The 14,585-nt window shown below is 43.3% G+C and overlaps 1 protein-coding gene across 3 annotated transcripts in view; it reads left to right on the top strand.

The window, feature by feature from the left end:
* The window catches only part of MGAT3 (beta-1,4-mannosyl-glycoprotein 4-beta-N-acetylglucosaminyltransferase), a 50,866-nt gene that overhangs the window by 12,195 nt on the left and 24,086 nt on the right, over positions 1–14,585 (top strand). The window contains exon 1 of one of the 3 annotated variants that reach the window (XM_077934955.1): positions 6,562–6,945. The exons of 1 other annotated variant lie outside the window; for it this stretch is intronic. In XM_077934955.1, the coding sequence (XP_077791081.1) occupies positions 6,890–6,945 (56 nt within the window). In that variant the 5' untranslated portion in view covers positions 6,562–6,889. Of the gene's footprint in view, positions 1–6,561; positions 6,946–6,989; positions 7,145–14,585 lie in introns of those variants that run through there. One more of the 3 variants, XM_077934956.1, reaches the window with a different exon arrangement.

The raw sequence follows: 14,585 nt of genomic DNA, 5'->3' as shown, positions 1-14,585 counted from the left end.
GTGGGGGCAGTGGCTTTTGCCAATGTCTCACGAGATCTTGTGGAACTCGTGAGAGATCTCAGGAGATCTTGTTGGAAGCCACGACTCCAGAAAGTTTCCAGTTTGGTTGGCTTCTGTATGTTGCTTGGGTAGGGTGTGCCATCTTCTCCTTTGCCTCAGGCAGCAAATTGTCCCACACAGTTGGCGGTAGAGCAGGTGATACTGTAGGAAAAGAATTTCCCAATAGCAGCCTGAAGGCTACATAATTTTCTTGTCTTGTCTCTCTCCTTCCCTGTTAGCCTTTAGACACGAGTGAGAACTACCTTCAGATATCTTTTAGGGGTGAATGATGAGTGACATACTGATTATTGAATCTCTCATGGGTAATCAGTTGCTGGGTTTTCTGCTATTTTCTGTTAGCTGTTCATCTAGTTGGTTGTAATTTCATCTTTATTATTATTTTGCTATCTTTATTACCTTTACTATTAAGTTGTTGTTGTAAAAGTTTTGCTATAGTCTGCCTTGTGGACTTGGTAAAATGGGGAATAGATATCTTAAATAAATATAAGACTTGGAAAACAAGTAACTATACAACCTTTAGAAGACATCTGAAGGCAGCCCTTTAGGGGAAGCTTTTTAATGCTTAATGTTTTATTATGTTTTCTATATGTTGGAAGCTGCCCAGAGTGTCTGGGGAAACTCAGTCAGATGGGTGGGGTATGAATAATAAAATTAATATTATTATGGAATAAAGGTAAAGGTACCCCTGCCCGTACGAGCCAGTCGTGACCGACTCTGGGGTTGTGCGCCCATCTCGCTTAAGAGGCCGGGGGCCAGCGCTGTCCGAGGACACTTCCGGGCAGTGGCGTAGCGTGGGTTGTCAGCACCCGGGGCAAGGCAAGTAATTTGCACCCCCTAACCCGTGGATTTGCGCCCCCTAACCCTAACCCCCAGATGTTGCGCCCGGTGCGGCCGGCCCCCCCTACACCCCCCACGCTACGCCACTGCTTCCGGGTCACGTGCCAGCGTGACGAAGCTGCTCTGGTGAGCCTGCACCAGCGCAGCGCACGGAAACGCCGTTTACCTTCCCGCTATAAAGCGGTACCTATTTATCTACTTGCACTTAAGGGTGCTTTCGAACTGCTAGGCGGGCAGGAGCTGGGACCTAACGACGGGAGCTTACTCCATTGTGGGGATTCGAACCGCCGACCAGACAATCAGCAAGTCCTAGGCGCTGAGGTTTTACCCACAGCGCCACCTGCGTCCGCTTATTATGGAATAGGATGTCCCTATTTTCACTGAAGTAATGTTGGAGGCTATGCAAATGTATTTTAGGAGCTGAGTGGACAAATAAATGACTGCAAGCCTAATAATGTCTACTCAGAGGTAAGTCCCATTGAATTCAGTGGGGCTTACTCTCAGGTAAGCAAGTTTAGGACTGTCACCTATGGTAGTTTTGAAGCATGGTAATTATCACGCTGAGGCAAGGAAAGTGGGTGCAGAAGAACTTGGGCATTCTTGGCAATGCTCTTAAGTATACACTCCACTTCTTTAGGGAATGCAAAGCAATTAGCAAGCACTGGGGGAGGAAGCGTAATTAGCTAAGGAATCTCACGTTTGTGGCCAATTTGCATTAATCAGCCCCAGGTGGGAAGGAAGTAGCACTACCACCATTTCACAGAATGGGAAACAGAGGCTCTGTAGAATGTAATTTACTCTTCTGAAGAATACCAGAAGGGACCAACATCCAGTCTACTAACAGTGTAATGCTATATGTGTCTGTTTAGAAGTACCGTATGTCCCATTGATTCCTGAGACATACAGTACTCCCAACTAGGTGAGTAAAGGAGTGTAGCCAGGAGTTTCTGGGTAATGGCTCAATCAAAGAAGTAGAAAATCAGCTTCTCAGTAGGTAAGAAGTGGGGTTTGTTCCACTTTAACCTCTCTACTGTTTTTATTTATTTTCGTTTCTGCTCCTATCCATTCCTGTATCTTCCCAGAGTTTTGTTTCCTGATCAATGCAGCCTTACTTACATTAAGTAATTAATTATATCCTAACAGTGAAACCTATGGGCCATGTTACTGAGGGAAATTAATCTGCAGTGAGGGTCCTCTTCCTGTATTTTTAAAACGTGTTTATATATATTTACTCAATCAAAAACGTAAGAAAAGAAATAAGCTCCAATTGGGGGGGGGGGATACAACTGAATAAAAATAACAAAAAAAGAGTACAAATTTGGGTGGTTGTGTTTCTTGGGAATAATAATTAGTAGTGTTGGAGGATAGTAAACGTTCCTTTTTAAAGATTTGTTTTGCTTGCAAGTATCAGTCTTATGTTATTCACAGTTGAGGCTGACGGGTGCATTTTTGACTATTGTAAAATCTTTCCAGGTATAGGACTGAAGTTGCTGTATACCCCATTGCTTCATAGTAGTCCCTATTGACTTCAGTGCATAACCAGCTGCCTTTTACTGAGTCAGGTCACTGCCTCATCTAGTTCAGTACCATCCACACCTGTTGAAAATTGCAGAGGGTCTGGGCAGAAAACTTAATGGTTTGTGTGCCTGTTGTAGCATTTGTAATGTACTACGCTAAATGCTGTGTGGTTTTAACTGTATTTTTATTTCTCACATTGTGCTGAAGGGTGGGGAAATTCCTTATTTCTTGGCGTCAACAGATTGCCACCATTAAAAACAAATATATTAAAACTGAACTTCTTGATCCTAGCCTCCCATTAACTTTTTTAGATAAAAGATGACATAGAATCATAGAGTTGGAAGAGACCACAAGGGCCATCGAGTCCAACCCCCTGCCAAGCAGGAAACACCATCAGAGCACTCCTGACATATGGTTGTCAAGCCTCTGCTTAAAGACCTCCAAAGAAGGAGACTCCACCACACTCCTTGGCAGCAAATTCCACTGTCGAACAGCTCTTACTGTCAGGAAGTTCTTCCTAATGTTTAGGTGGAATCTTCTTTCTTGTAGTTTGGATCCATTGCTCCGTGTCCGCTTCTCTGGAGCAGCAGAAAACAATGACAGCAGCTTATTAATGAGTTTACCCAACAACAGATAAGCAGCAGCTGGGTGTAACTACCATGTACAGGACAGACCTATTAGGAAAGGGTTTTTTGCTATCCTCCTACTCCTATGACTTCAGGTTTGTTCTTCTCACCTTTGTTCCCATTTATTGGATATCTTTCTCACTGCTTCCTTTCAAATGCCTCTTCCCCATATCACTTCTGATCCATTCTGCTCACCTTCCCGGAGGACCTCCAGGTTCTAAGAATGACTAGCAGCCGCTGCACCCACTGTTCTTCACAGACATGTCTCAGACCACCTGACTGAAGCTCACAGACCCCAATCCCTGGCCTACACTGACTGGCAACAGACAGTAAGAGTGCATGGAGGCATGGGCTGCAAGATCTGAAAGCACTTGCAATGCAATCCTGTGCATTGACTTAAGAGCAGCCCCATTGAACTTACTGGCACAATTCCCAATAAAACTGCAAAGGGATAGGGCGCTCAGGGGGCGGGGGAAGCAATGCAGAATGTCAAGCCCTCTAGTACTGTACTTGCATTTGTAGAAATGCAACTTTTGAAACAAGAACTCTCACTCTCTCCCCTATTAGCATATATGGAAGCAAACTCCACTTATTTATGGCCCTACAACCAGAACTAATGGGTGGCTTAGAATACAAATAATAAATTAAAGCACAAAAACACAAATGCAGCATAAAATTAAGCATCAGAGATTAAATCAATGGATTAAAACCAATAAGAACTGAAATTCACCAACAGTGCATCTTAGAAACACTTTAAAAACATTTTTTTAAAAAAGATGGGGAGTATTTACTTGATGCCAAAATCTTCACCTGGTGCCAGAACATATACAGAACCTCCCTGCAGAGGATATTCCCTCACTAGAGGTGCCACCTTCCATCAAGATGGCTCTGTCTCTCACTTCTTTCTGCCACACCTTGCTGGGTAGGCAGTGCCCTCTAAAGATGACATTTTGGCTTCAGTGGAATTTCAAGTAATGTACTTAGACTCACAGGGGACGCGGGTGGCGCTGTGGGTAAAAGCCTCAGCGCCTAGGGCTTGCCGATCGAAAGGTCGGCGGTTCGAATCCCCGCGGCAGGGTGCGCTCCCGTTGCTCGGTCCCAGCGCCTGCCAACCTAGCAGTTCGAAAGCACCCCCAGGTGCAAGTAGATAAATAGGGACCGCTTACTGGCGGGAAGGTAAACGCCGTTCCGTGTGCTGCGCTGGCTCGCCAGATGCAGCTTTGTCACGCTGGCCACGTGACCCGGAAGTGTCTCCAGACAGCGCTGGCCCCTGGCCTCTTAAGTGAGATAGGCGCACAACCCCAGAGTCTGTCAAGACTGGCCCGTATGGGCAGGGGTACCTTTATCTTTACCTTTACTTAGACTCACAGCCAATAAAGTGCTTTTGCAATTTGCTTTTATTCAGAGTTAGGTGTGCTTAAGCCTCATTAAATTGACAGTGTTAGGCGCACCTATCTCTCCACATACGCCCAGACTTCTAGAAATAGGTTTTGTTGAAATGAGTGGGATGGACTTACGGTTCCCGTGAATATGTTTGGGACTGGAGAAGGTTCACCTGGGATACACCTGTTGTTAATTTTTAAAAACAAACAAAACCACAGTGTTAGAGACACTCCTTTAAGTAGCCACCCTGCATAAAATCTCTTGCTAGTCTGCAATCTTCCTTGTGTAATTGCTATGTTGGTTTTAGTTACAGTAAGATAGTTATCGTAGCACTAAGAATAATTAGAATGGAACTGAAAACAAGGCTATGAAAACAACTGTCTTGCAAACACTGATGCCTTGAGAAGCCTGTTTCTCCTTGTGCAAGAGTGGAGGGTATTGAGTTTCTCTCCATTTGGGCACTAAGGCATAGATCTGCTTCAAAGCTATATACTGTACTTAATACCACTTTAACTTCATGGTTTTCCCCATGAGTAGGGAACCCTACTTTTCGATGCTGGTAATTTTTAGAGATTCCTTGCCCATCTGACAGAACAATGATGTTGTTGCTTCCTAGGAAGAGGTTGTTGCTAAAACTGACTTACATCTGTGATTATGGATTGAGGTGTTCAGGACTGGTGAGTGTAGGATTATTGGGATCAAGAAAAGGCGAAACTTTGGGCTTGGACTGAGCTGAGTGCAACTTCAGGTGCTCTGATGTGCCAGACACTTGTAAACCACATGGGAATTAATGATCTTTGCTAATCCTAATGACAGACTAGTATATGAGCAGAATCAGGACAGGTAGCATACGGTTCATAATAATACAAGAGACACTGCACAAAACCCCTGTCTTAATCGGTGACCTCCCTTTTCTGGCTTAGCACCATAGTACTGAAAAGAGGTGGCAGTTCTCTGAAGCCTGAAACAAAAGGGGAAGAACCTCTTAGGGAGAGGCAGAGGCAGAGGCTGGCAAGAGAGAGAGATAGAACCTGTTGCACTTTATTTAGAATAGAGCAAAAATTCTCTACGAACCAAGCAGAAAACAAGATTACCCTTGTTCTGGCCCTTTAACATGAGAAGTAACCAAACAATTTAACCCCATGTTGCAAACAATAGTAATATCCAAGGCAACACGATGATCAAATACAATGATACGATATCAATATACACTCTTTATATAATATGAAATATATGAAAACACATAAACAGAAAACTTATGAATCTCTAAAAGTCACAAAATATGCACGCTTAATGGATTCTCTTGAAAACATAAAACCAGATAACCATAAGTCTTATAAGTCTCTGAAACTCTTTGAAGACTATGCAAGTATCTGAAAGAAGCAATGTATCAGATTCTTATCTGGTGAAAACAGGCTGTAAAGCTTTGTTTATGGCGTCCAACACTGCCGAAGTAGTTCGCAAACAGACGTTGTGAACAGTGATTCCGGATATACCCCACTGTTTCGTGGAATTCTTCTTCAGCACAGCAGAAGGATACACAACTGCTTCATAAACCCATCTATACGGTGAAGTAGAACAACAATTGCTATGGAGCAGTGGTCATAAAGTTATGCCCAGTGACTACATAACAGAAGATGCCATAAACAGCCTGTTTTCACCAGATAAGAATCTGATACATTGCTTCTTTCAGAGACTTGCATAGTCTTTCACATGAGAAGGCAGATTAAAAAAAACCTGGAAGATCCAGTTCACATTTAAAGGTTATTTGCACTTTCCAAAATGATACATGAAATGAAACACAGAGCCATCCTTCAAAATTTGCAATTCTCTAAATTTTGTAGTGCAGCTTTCCAGTCAATGACATATACAATAGTGCATATACTGAGGTGAAGTCTGCATTAAAATACATACAATGGTGAAAATACCACACCAAAATGCAATATATATGGGGAAATGGCTTTCCAAAAATGAGTCCATTTGGAGAAATTCTCACTTAATGCTAATTAGTTTTCATGAAGGTTGTTTTTTTTTAATGCAAACAGATGTGAAAATAAGAAGAACTGAAATTAAGAATAAAAAATAAGAAACCGAAATTGACGCATCCCTGCTAGTGAGAGGAGGAAACAGACCAAGCACATTCTGGCTGGGGTTACGTTGGACATACAAGAACTACTTAAAGGGGTAGCCCTTTGGGGAAAGGCAGGATGCTCTGTGCTGACTATTTGCCCAGCACAAAAGAGCAATGTAGGCATTGCCATAAAGGAGGCTAATTACGAAGGTCAGGCCGGTTCAGGAATAGAGTCAATCTTTTATGCCCCAGAGGAAGTAGAGTGAAGCAATGTACAGTTATTAATTAACAACGTTGTTACATATTCCTCTTCCTTCTTCACTCAAAATATCTGGATCGGCAGAGATTGGGAACAGTTTTTTGGTGGGAGAGATGCTGTCAATTTGTGGTAGAAATGGGAGGAGGTTTATTCTCTTCTGCAATGTGTAAATTGGGCCTTGTGCAACCTAGGTGGGTGATGTCTTATCTCGAATACCTGGCATAGTTATTTTGTCTTCTTTCAATGAGACTGAGAAGAGATATGATAGCCGTCTTAAACTATCTAAAGCGCTATCACTTAGAGGAGGGAGCCAGCTTGCTTTTTCCTGCTCCAGTGGGTAGGACCTGAACCAATGGCATCAGGAATAACATCAGGAATAACTTGCTGATGGTAAGAGCTGTTTGACAGTGGAATGGACTCCTTGGGGAGGTTGCAGACTCTCCTTCCTTAGAGGTTCTTAAGCAGAGATTGGGTGGCCATCTGTCAGTTGAAATTCCTGCATTGTAGGGAATGTGACTAAATGACCCTTAGGATCCCTTGCTACTCTACAATTCTGTGATCCTGTGTGTGTTGTTTCCATCATCCTAAACTGAAGCCCTAGGAGAGAGTCTGAAGAGAGGTGTTTGCTACAATCCAATGTTCAAATGACATGTGAATCTGGTGGGCAAATGTGTCAATTTTAGTTTCTCACTTTTCCAGTCTTTCGTTCAGTTTTTGCACATTTCCACATCAGTTTGCAAATTATTTTTAAAGACCTAATGGAACTTCACCGGCAAATTTCTCCTAATATGTTTGTATGTACCGTAATTTTGCAGAACATACACATTTTTGCAAAGCAATTTTCCCCAATATAATGCAATTTTATGTTATGTTTGCTAATATATGCATTTTTGTGCACATTTTACTGCATCATGTGCGTTGTTGTACACATTATTGCTTAGCAAAATTTGGGGAAGTGTAAATTTGGAAGGATGACTGTTTCGGGTCCTGAATTGCTTCAGAAAGTGTAGATAAAGCAGCTTCACCTTTAAAGGTGAATTGAAGCAAATCTTTCTGCCATTCCTACTTTGAGCATGATTTTTTGTTTTAGTATCTCAGGCTTGTGGCTAGCCATGTCTCTTTGCAGCTGCAGCAGCTCCTTGATTGTAACTGTGGGGGGGGGCAGGATCTTTTTAAACCCTTTGCCATATGGACATTCCCCACTGCTTACTGGCCCTGTTGTCATTTTTTTAAAGTCTTTTTGCTTCATGAGTGCATGATCCAAATGAATCTTCCTTTCCTACCAGTTCCTGCCATTGTTTTGTGGCCACACCTGCATTTGGAACGGCCAGGAGAGCTATAGGATGGCTTTTGCATTATTAAACAAGCTTGTGCATCATTTATAGGCTATTTGTGCAGTGGAACAGCATCTTCTGGTTTCCTGTAAATACTGGAGATAGTGCTATTTGGTCCTGGTGATTTATATCTCAGCAGCTGAAATCAGAGTGGCTTTACTGCCTCTTTGCATTCTCCCCCCCACACCTTCTTTGCCTGGTAGATGCTCTTCAAAGAATTCCCTTGCTGGCTGGGGCTGATGGGTGTTGTGGTCCGCAACATCTGGAAGCCACCAGACCGGTGGAGACTGGGCTGGTGGCTTGCAGACAAACTAGGTGTACTGGCTGTGCAGTGGTTCAGACTGGCCGTTTTAGGACTTTGTTTTGGCACAGTGGGACCACACATTTCCTGTCAACAGCTGAAGGGCATTTGCACATCTAAAATTAAGTAGTGAACCCACTCTCGGGAGATGCAGTTGGCTTGAGGCTTGGTGCGTACATTTCACCACAAGTTTTCTGAAGCACAGATGTTTTTAAGCCACTAAAAGACTAGTTTGCTGGCCATAGAAATGTGGTTTTTTTTCACTTCCTGTAATGTATGAAATGGCCTCTGGGTACACTGCAGCAAAATATCAGCATGCCGTGAGACAAAAGGCTGCTTCCATTCTAGATTCCTTTTCCTGAGTGCTGCTGAGGCATTGCTTTTCCTCAATTAGCTGGAAGCCGAATTAAAATGGGAGGTTCCACACAAGCACTTGATAAAGCGCCCAGTTGTCCAGTTGCCCTTCCTTATGGCCAAACTCCTTCTGTATTAATTCCCGAGTAAGTTCCATTCAGCAAAGGTTTCCAGTAATGCTTATTAAAGCTTCTCCCTTTGTAGAGCTGGCCTGATTTCCTTCCCAATGACTGTAGGAGGAGGATTAGTGATATCCTATCCCCACAGTGTCAGTTTCTGTTCCTGCGGGAGGGGAGGGCATAATTTCTAGTTTATTTCCCCCCCATCTTCTTTTCTGCTATTAAAAATTGAGAGGACACCAGTAATTGAAGTCCCCCCCTCACCTTGTGAGAACAAAAACTGAAATGGGTCGATTGAGAGGCTACCCAAGGGTCAATAACTGTACTATTATCTATCATAAATTCCCCATTTGCATTCATAATGAAGCAATAAAATGGGCTTAAAACAGGTGATTAAAAAGAGCATTTGGAAAACTTTTTCACCTTTAATAATTTAAGTGATGCTGTGGAAAAATGGAAACATAGTATCTAATATAATTTCTGTTGATTTGGTAAGCTCTGTAAATGTTGCTACTCCATTGTTGTAACTCCAGCCTTTTTCAGATCTGTCAAAAGGGCTAACAAGACTGTAACACTTATGCAACTATGCTGTGTGAATGTTTTGTTTGAAACTCCTTTGCTCAAGTATGTCCACCTTGGTATCCGTGGCAGAGTGTTCTGGTAGACTGAAATGTTCTGAAGGTTTGACATGTTCTCCTTTCTCAGTCTGTCTTGTTCAGTATTCTCTAAACTGCCTGGCAGCGGCTCTCTGGGATTTCAGAAAAAGTGTTTTCCCCCAGCCCTGCTTGGAGATGCTGGGGTTTGAACCTTTGGCTTCCTGCATGTTCTCTTCTACTGAGCTATGGTCCCTGCCCTTGTAAGGTATAAGGCGCTGCAGGCTTCCTAGGTTGTAGGGTGTCTCCAGAAAGTAGTTTGTGCTTAATACTGAACTGACTCGGTGTTCTTTTGGAAACACTTCTCAAATCCCAATGGTGAAGTTATTGCATCACAGGCAGCACACTGTGAACAAAATCTGACCACAGCATTTCCTGCCACTAAAACTGCACTTCCACATCCCTGCCTGAAGGGTGGTGGCGCATGACAGCTTGAAGCCCACCCTGTAATGAGGCTGATCTTGAGTATGAAAATTAGCCACATTAACAATAGATCCCTCTTCAAAGGAAACTCCAGGAATTGTGGATCTGTGAGGGGAATAGGGGCCTCCTAACAACTCTTAGCTGCCTTACCAAACTACAGCTCCCAGAATTCTTTGGGGGAAGCCGCAACTGTTTAAGGTGATAACGTAGTGTTTTCAATGTATCCTGTGAACGTGATCCTAGTCCTCCTGGCTTTCTCGCCACCTACTATTAGAAGGTCATATCTGAGGTCAAAAACATACATCTCTTTGTTGTTGTTTAGTTGTTTAGTCGTGTCCGACTCTTCGTGACCCCATGGACCAGAGCACGCCAGGCACCTCTGTCCTCCACTACCTCCTGCAGTTTGGTCAAACTCATGCTGGTAACCTCGAAAACACTATCCAACCATCTCGTCCTCTGTCGCCTCCTTCTCCTTGTGCCCTCCATCTTTCCCAGCATCAGTGTCTTCTCCAGGGAGTCTTCTCGTCTCATGAGGTGGCCAAAGTACTGGAGTTCAGGGGAATCTTTGCCAAATCTGCACTCTGCTTGAATCATATGGATGATACTTCTATCATAGTTCCAGCGGCGTAGCGTGGGTTGTCAGCACCCGGGGCAAGGCAAGTAATTTGCGCCCCCTAACCCATGGATTTGTGCCCCCTAACCTGTGGATTTGCGCCCCCTAACCCGTGGATTTGCCCTAACCCCAGATGTTGCGCCCAGTGCGGCCGGCACCCCCTGCACCCCCCACGCTACGCCACTGCATAGTTCAAAGACCCTCAGTCTATATCCCCCCCTTTTCCTCTGAAATAACTGAGAGGTTTCTTAAAACTCAGTGCCTAAGCTTTGCTTGTGAGTTTAATATGCTACAAAATGTTTGCTTTAGGTTTTGCAATTGCAAAACCTGGTTTGGGGGTATGTTGTGCTGGTCACTACTGTGCAGAAACTGTTAACTAGCTAGCTTCTACAGAACTTTAATCCTATTGGTCAGGGTCCTCTAGCTGCAAGGCCATTATTTGCAAGAAGATGGATCTCGCCCAAGCAGAAATCTACTAGGTGGGCAGTACATCCTCTTTTAAGTCAACTCATCAGACTTCGTTGGTTACATATGTGGCAGCACAGGGAGGGATGGAATTTTTTGCAAATCTCAAATGACGAGTTTATCTGCATGAATTTTTTCTAATTCCTGTCTTGCTTCCTAATCTTGATAAGGACCCTCTTGCTAAAAAATATGAACTATTATACATATAATGATGTATACATATCCACTCCTGGCTTCCTAAAATAACCAGCACATCATACGACAATACGTATAACTGTGTGAGTGGGTGGAATTGTGCTGGAGAAATATAGTACAGCATGAAGCTTTAGATTCCACCCCATTTAATTTGGCACATAATTAGTTGGACTTTTAAACAACCACAACAATACACAAGCAGCTTGGACGTAAATTGGCATATTACACAAGAAGCAGTGATGTGAGCAAAACACGGTCTGATCAGAACCTCCAAATTCCATGTATAAATAAATCCATTTAAAACAGATTCCATGGTCATCCCTAGTGTGGGGTATTTCATTATTTCTCCCATTGGCTAACGGCATGATTCTTAAAAATGCGCGTGGGGTGTGTGTGTTAATCTTATAGAATTGCTGGGGCTGAGGTGATTTGCTGGGTCTTGCCAGAGCTCAGGAGGAGGAAATGGAGAACAAAAGAAGGCTGGAAAAATAAATAAGGCCACTTCTTGGATCAAGTGAATCTCCCTCGAGCAAAAGTCATGCATACTGGAAGGGGCTTTGCTCCCCTGCTACCTTTGGATTGTGATTAGAGGAAAGGGTGGGGGTGGAGGAAGAGAGAGAGAGAGACCCCCTTAGATTAAAGTGTGGAGTCAGGTTTCCCCCTGTCTGTGTGTGTGTAGTGAGTGGGAGGGGGGTTGAGAGAGAGAGCGACAGGGAATGCTTTTTGCATAGGATTGGCTTATCCCCAAACATTCATTGAAGCAGAGAAGGAGCCAAGTTGGGACCCGTGCAGACAGAAAGGGAGGGGGGATGAGAGGGAAGGGGAGGTGGAGTGACTGCTCTATTCCAAAACAGTAATAGAGCTGCTACTGTGGGAAAGTGATCCTGCTGCCAAACCTCAAGTGACCAGGGTATGCCTGTGTTTGTTGCCGCGCCCCCCCCCCCAGCAGTGATCCTGTCATTTGTGCTTTGCAGTGCCTTCCTCTTTCTGAGCCCCTCTTTCCAGAAACCTGCCCCACAGAAAAGCCATCCATTAAGAAAACTACTTTGCTTTCTAAAGGCCATTTTTAAAACCCCCCCCCCCCTGCAAAGGTGCCTTGTAACCGTAGCAAAATTACAGGAGCTACTTGATCTAGGAAATCATTGAAACTGTTGAAACTGCATCATTATGCCCTTTAAAGTGTCTTTGCACCTCATTCCACTGCCCCCCTCCCTCTTTTTGTGACTTTTGGGTGGTTACGTCCCAATTATCCCAAAGAAAGTTGCTACAGCAGCAATACTGAAGTGGCCTGATCTGGCTGGACACAGCAGAACCCATTAAAGCCAAGTTGGTTTCCTTATTTGAAAAACAAGCACTAAAGTATCTTTATGGGCATTCATTGGGAAGTAGGGCTTAAACAAGGACAGATAACTTCCTGCTTTGTCTTTAAGAACAGCTTTGTTAAAATGTTGTATCTGGCCCGGAGGATTAGTCTTCAAAACACAACTAAACATTCCGTACCAAAACGAAGATATATGGCCTCATTAAGTCCATAGACCAGTCCATCAAATGCAAAGTGAAAAATAAAAGGGCATAAACATGGAGTTCTTCAGAGAAGAAACGGCAGTAAAAGAAGGATGTGTTTTCAGCCTGAACTGACCTGCCAGGGTGACATAATCCAATCAAAGACTGACTCTCTGTTAATATGACAAAGGAGAATTTTACAAGAGAGAACCGGTTTGTATTTAGATGTCTGTGCACAGAAGGAAGTGACTGGATGGGACCAACTCCACTTTGATCACACAAAAATGTATCTTTTTCAAGGAAGAAATAAAGAAGGTGGAGAGTTTGTAGCAGAAAAATAGTGGGTAATCGGGAGTTAAGCATCCCGGCCCTCTGTTTCTCCACTTCACATCGTCCAAAGAGGCTTTTCTCTAGAGCAGCAAGAGAGAACCTGTAGCCCCTGTTGGACTGCAACTCCCATCAACCCCAACCTGCTTGGCCAATGGTCAGGGATCATGGAAGTTGTAGTCCAACGCATCCAGAGAACCATAGAAGAAGAAGCCATCACGATTTTTAATACACATTTGCATGTAATGTGTTGTTCTTTGTCCATTGTTACCTTTGTTAGTCAAACAGTTTTGGAGTTACTTCAGGGCAGTCAGCTAAAACTGAAGAAAGGCAGGCCTGTTGGTGACTTCATTCTGGAAGGAAGTATATTTATATACAGTGGTACCTTGATTTAAGAACAGTTTAGTTTATGAACAACTTGGATTAAGAATGCTGCAAACCTGGAAGTAGGTGTTTTGGTTTGTGAACTTTGCCTTGGAAGCAGAACATGTTTCGCTTCCTGTTGAGTGTGTTCCATTTGTAAATTGAGTCCCCCGCTGCTATGGGAAAGCATGCCTTGGTTTAAGAATGCTTTGGTTTAAGAACGGACTTCCGGAACAGATTAAGTTCATAAACCAAGGTACCACTGTATTCTTTTTGGCTTGGGGTAGAGGTGAAGTTCAGAACCCAGTCTCTTAGTGTGCAGAAACATAATAGAACTACATATGGTTGTGTTGCTAGTGTAGAATGAATTTGACATTTAACCTGTATGGTCTTAAGAATCATTTCATTGTGTGAACTGCAACTGCATGGAAACATGCAGTTGCCATTTGTACAATACACATGTGATATTTTGAAAATTAGCACATCATTTGTGGGGTAAATTCATTTTACCAGCAACCCCACCCCAAGGTGGTTATTTCAGCAGGGTAGGGTAGGAAGAGATAAGTAGAGCATCACTTACCCTGTCACTATGATCTGTCCTCATTTCCCTTTGAAGGACAGGGCATACTGGGTCTGCAGACACCCACTGGCATCACTGAAGAGGAAAAAACCATTCCTAAAGCCATTTTGAGACACCCTTTTTGAAGTTTAAAAGGTAAACACCTACAGCACAATTGCTCAAAAGTCTTACTATGTTCAGTGGGGCTTATTCACGAGCGCATAATTGCACTCCTAATGTTTTCATTCTTATAATTTTAAGTTTTATTTTTCTAAGGCAACATCCATTATGCCAAAAGGAGTCCTCAAGCAATCTTTGGAAACTAATGAAAAATATTATAGGTATTTTTATGATTGGCACTACTGGTGGGCAGCAGGATGAGGAGCAAAGCCTCTCTATATTTTCTGCCTCAGGTGCAGAAATGTCTTAGAACATAAGTAGGTTCTGTGGTTCCCAGGTTGCTGTTTCATTTTTCAAGTGTCTTGTACTGGTGTGCACAGACATCTGAGTGCAAGACACATCCCAATTACTTTCTTGTGCTTCCAGATCACATATTGGAGAATGTCTTGTAAGGGCAGTTCCTTGGTAAGGAATAACATGAAGTTGTTTGCATCCTCTGTTT

Source organism: Podarcis muralis, chromosome 10 (genome assembly GCF_964188315.1).
Source record: "Podarcis muralis chromosome 10, rPodMur119.hap1.1, whole genome shotgun sequence".
NCBI lineage: Eukaryota > Metazoa > Chordata > Lepidosauria > Squamata > Lacertidae > Podarcis > Podarcis muralis.
This window is presented reverse-complemented; position numbering and strand designations above follow the sequence as displayed.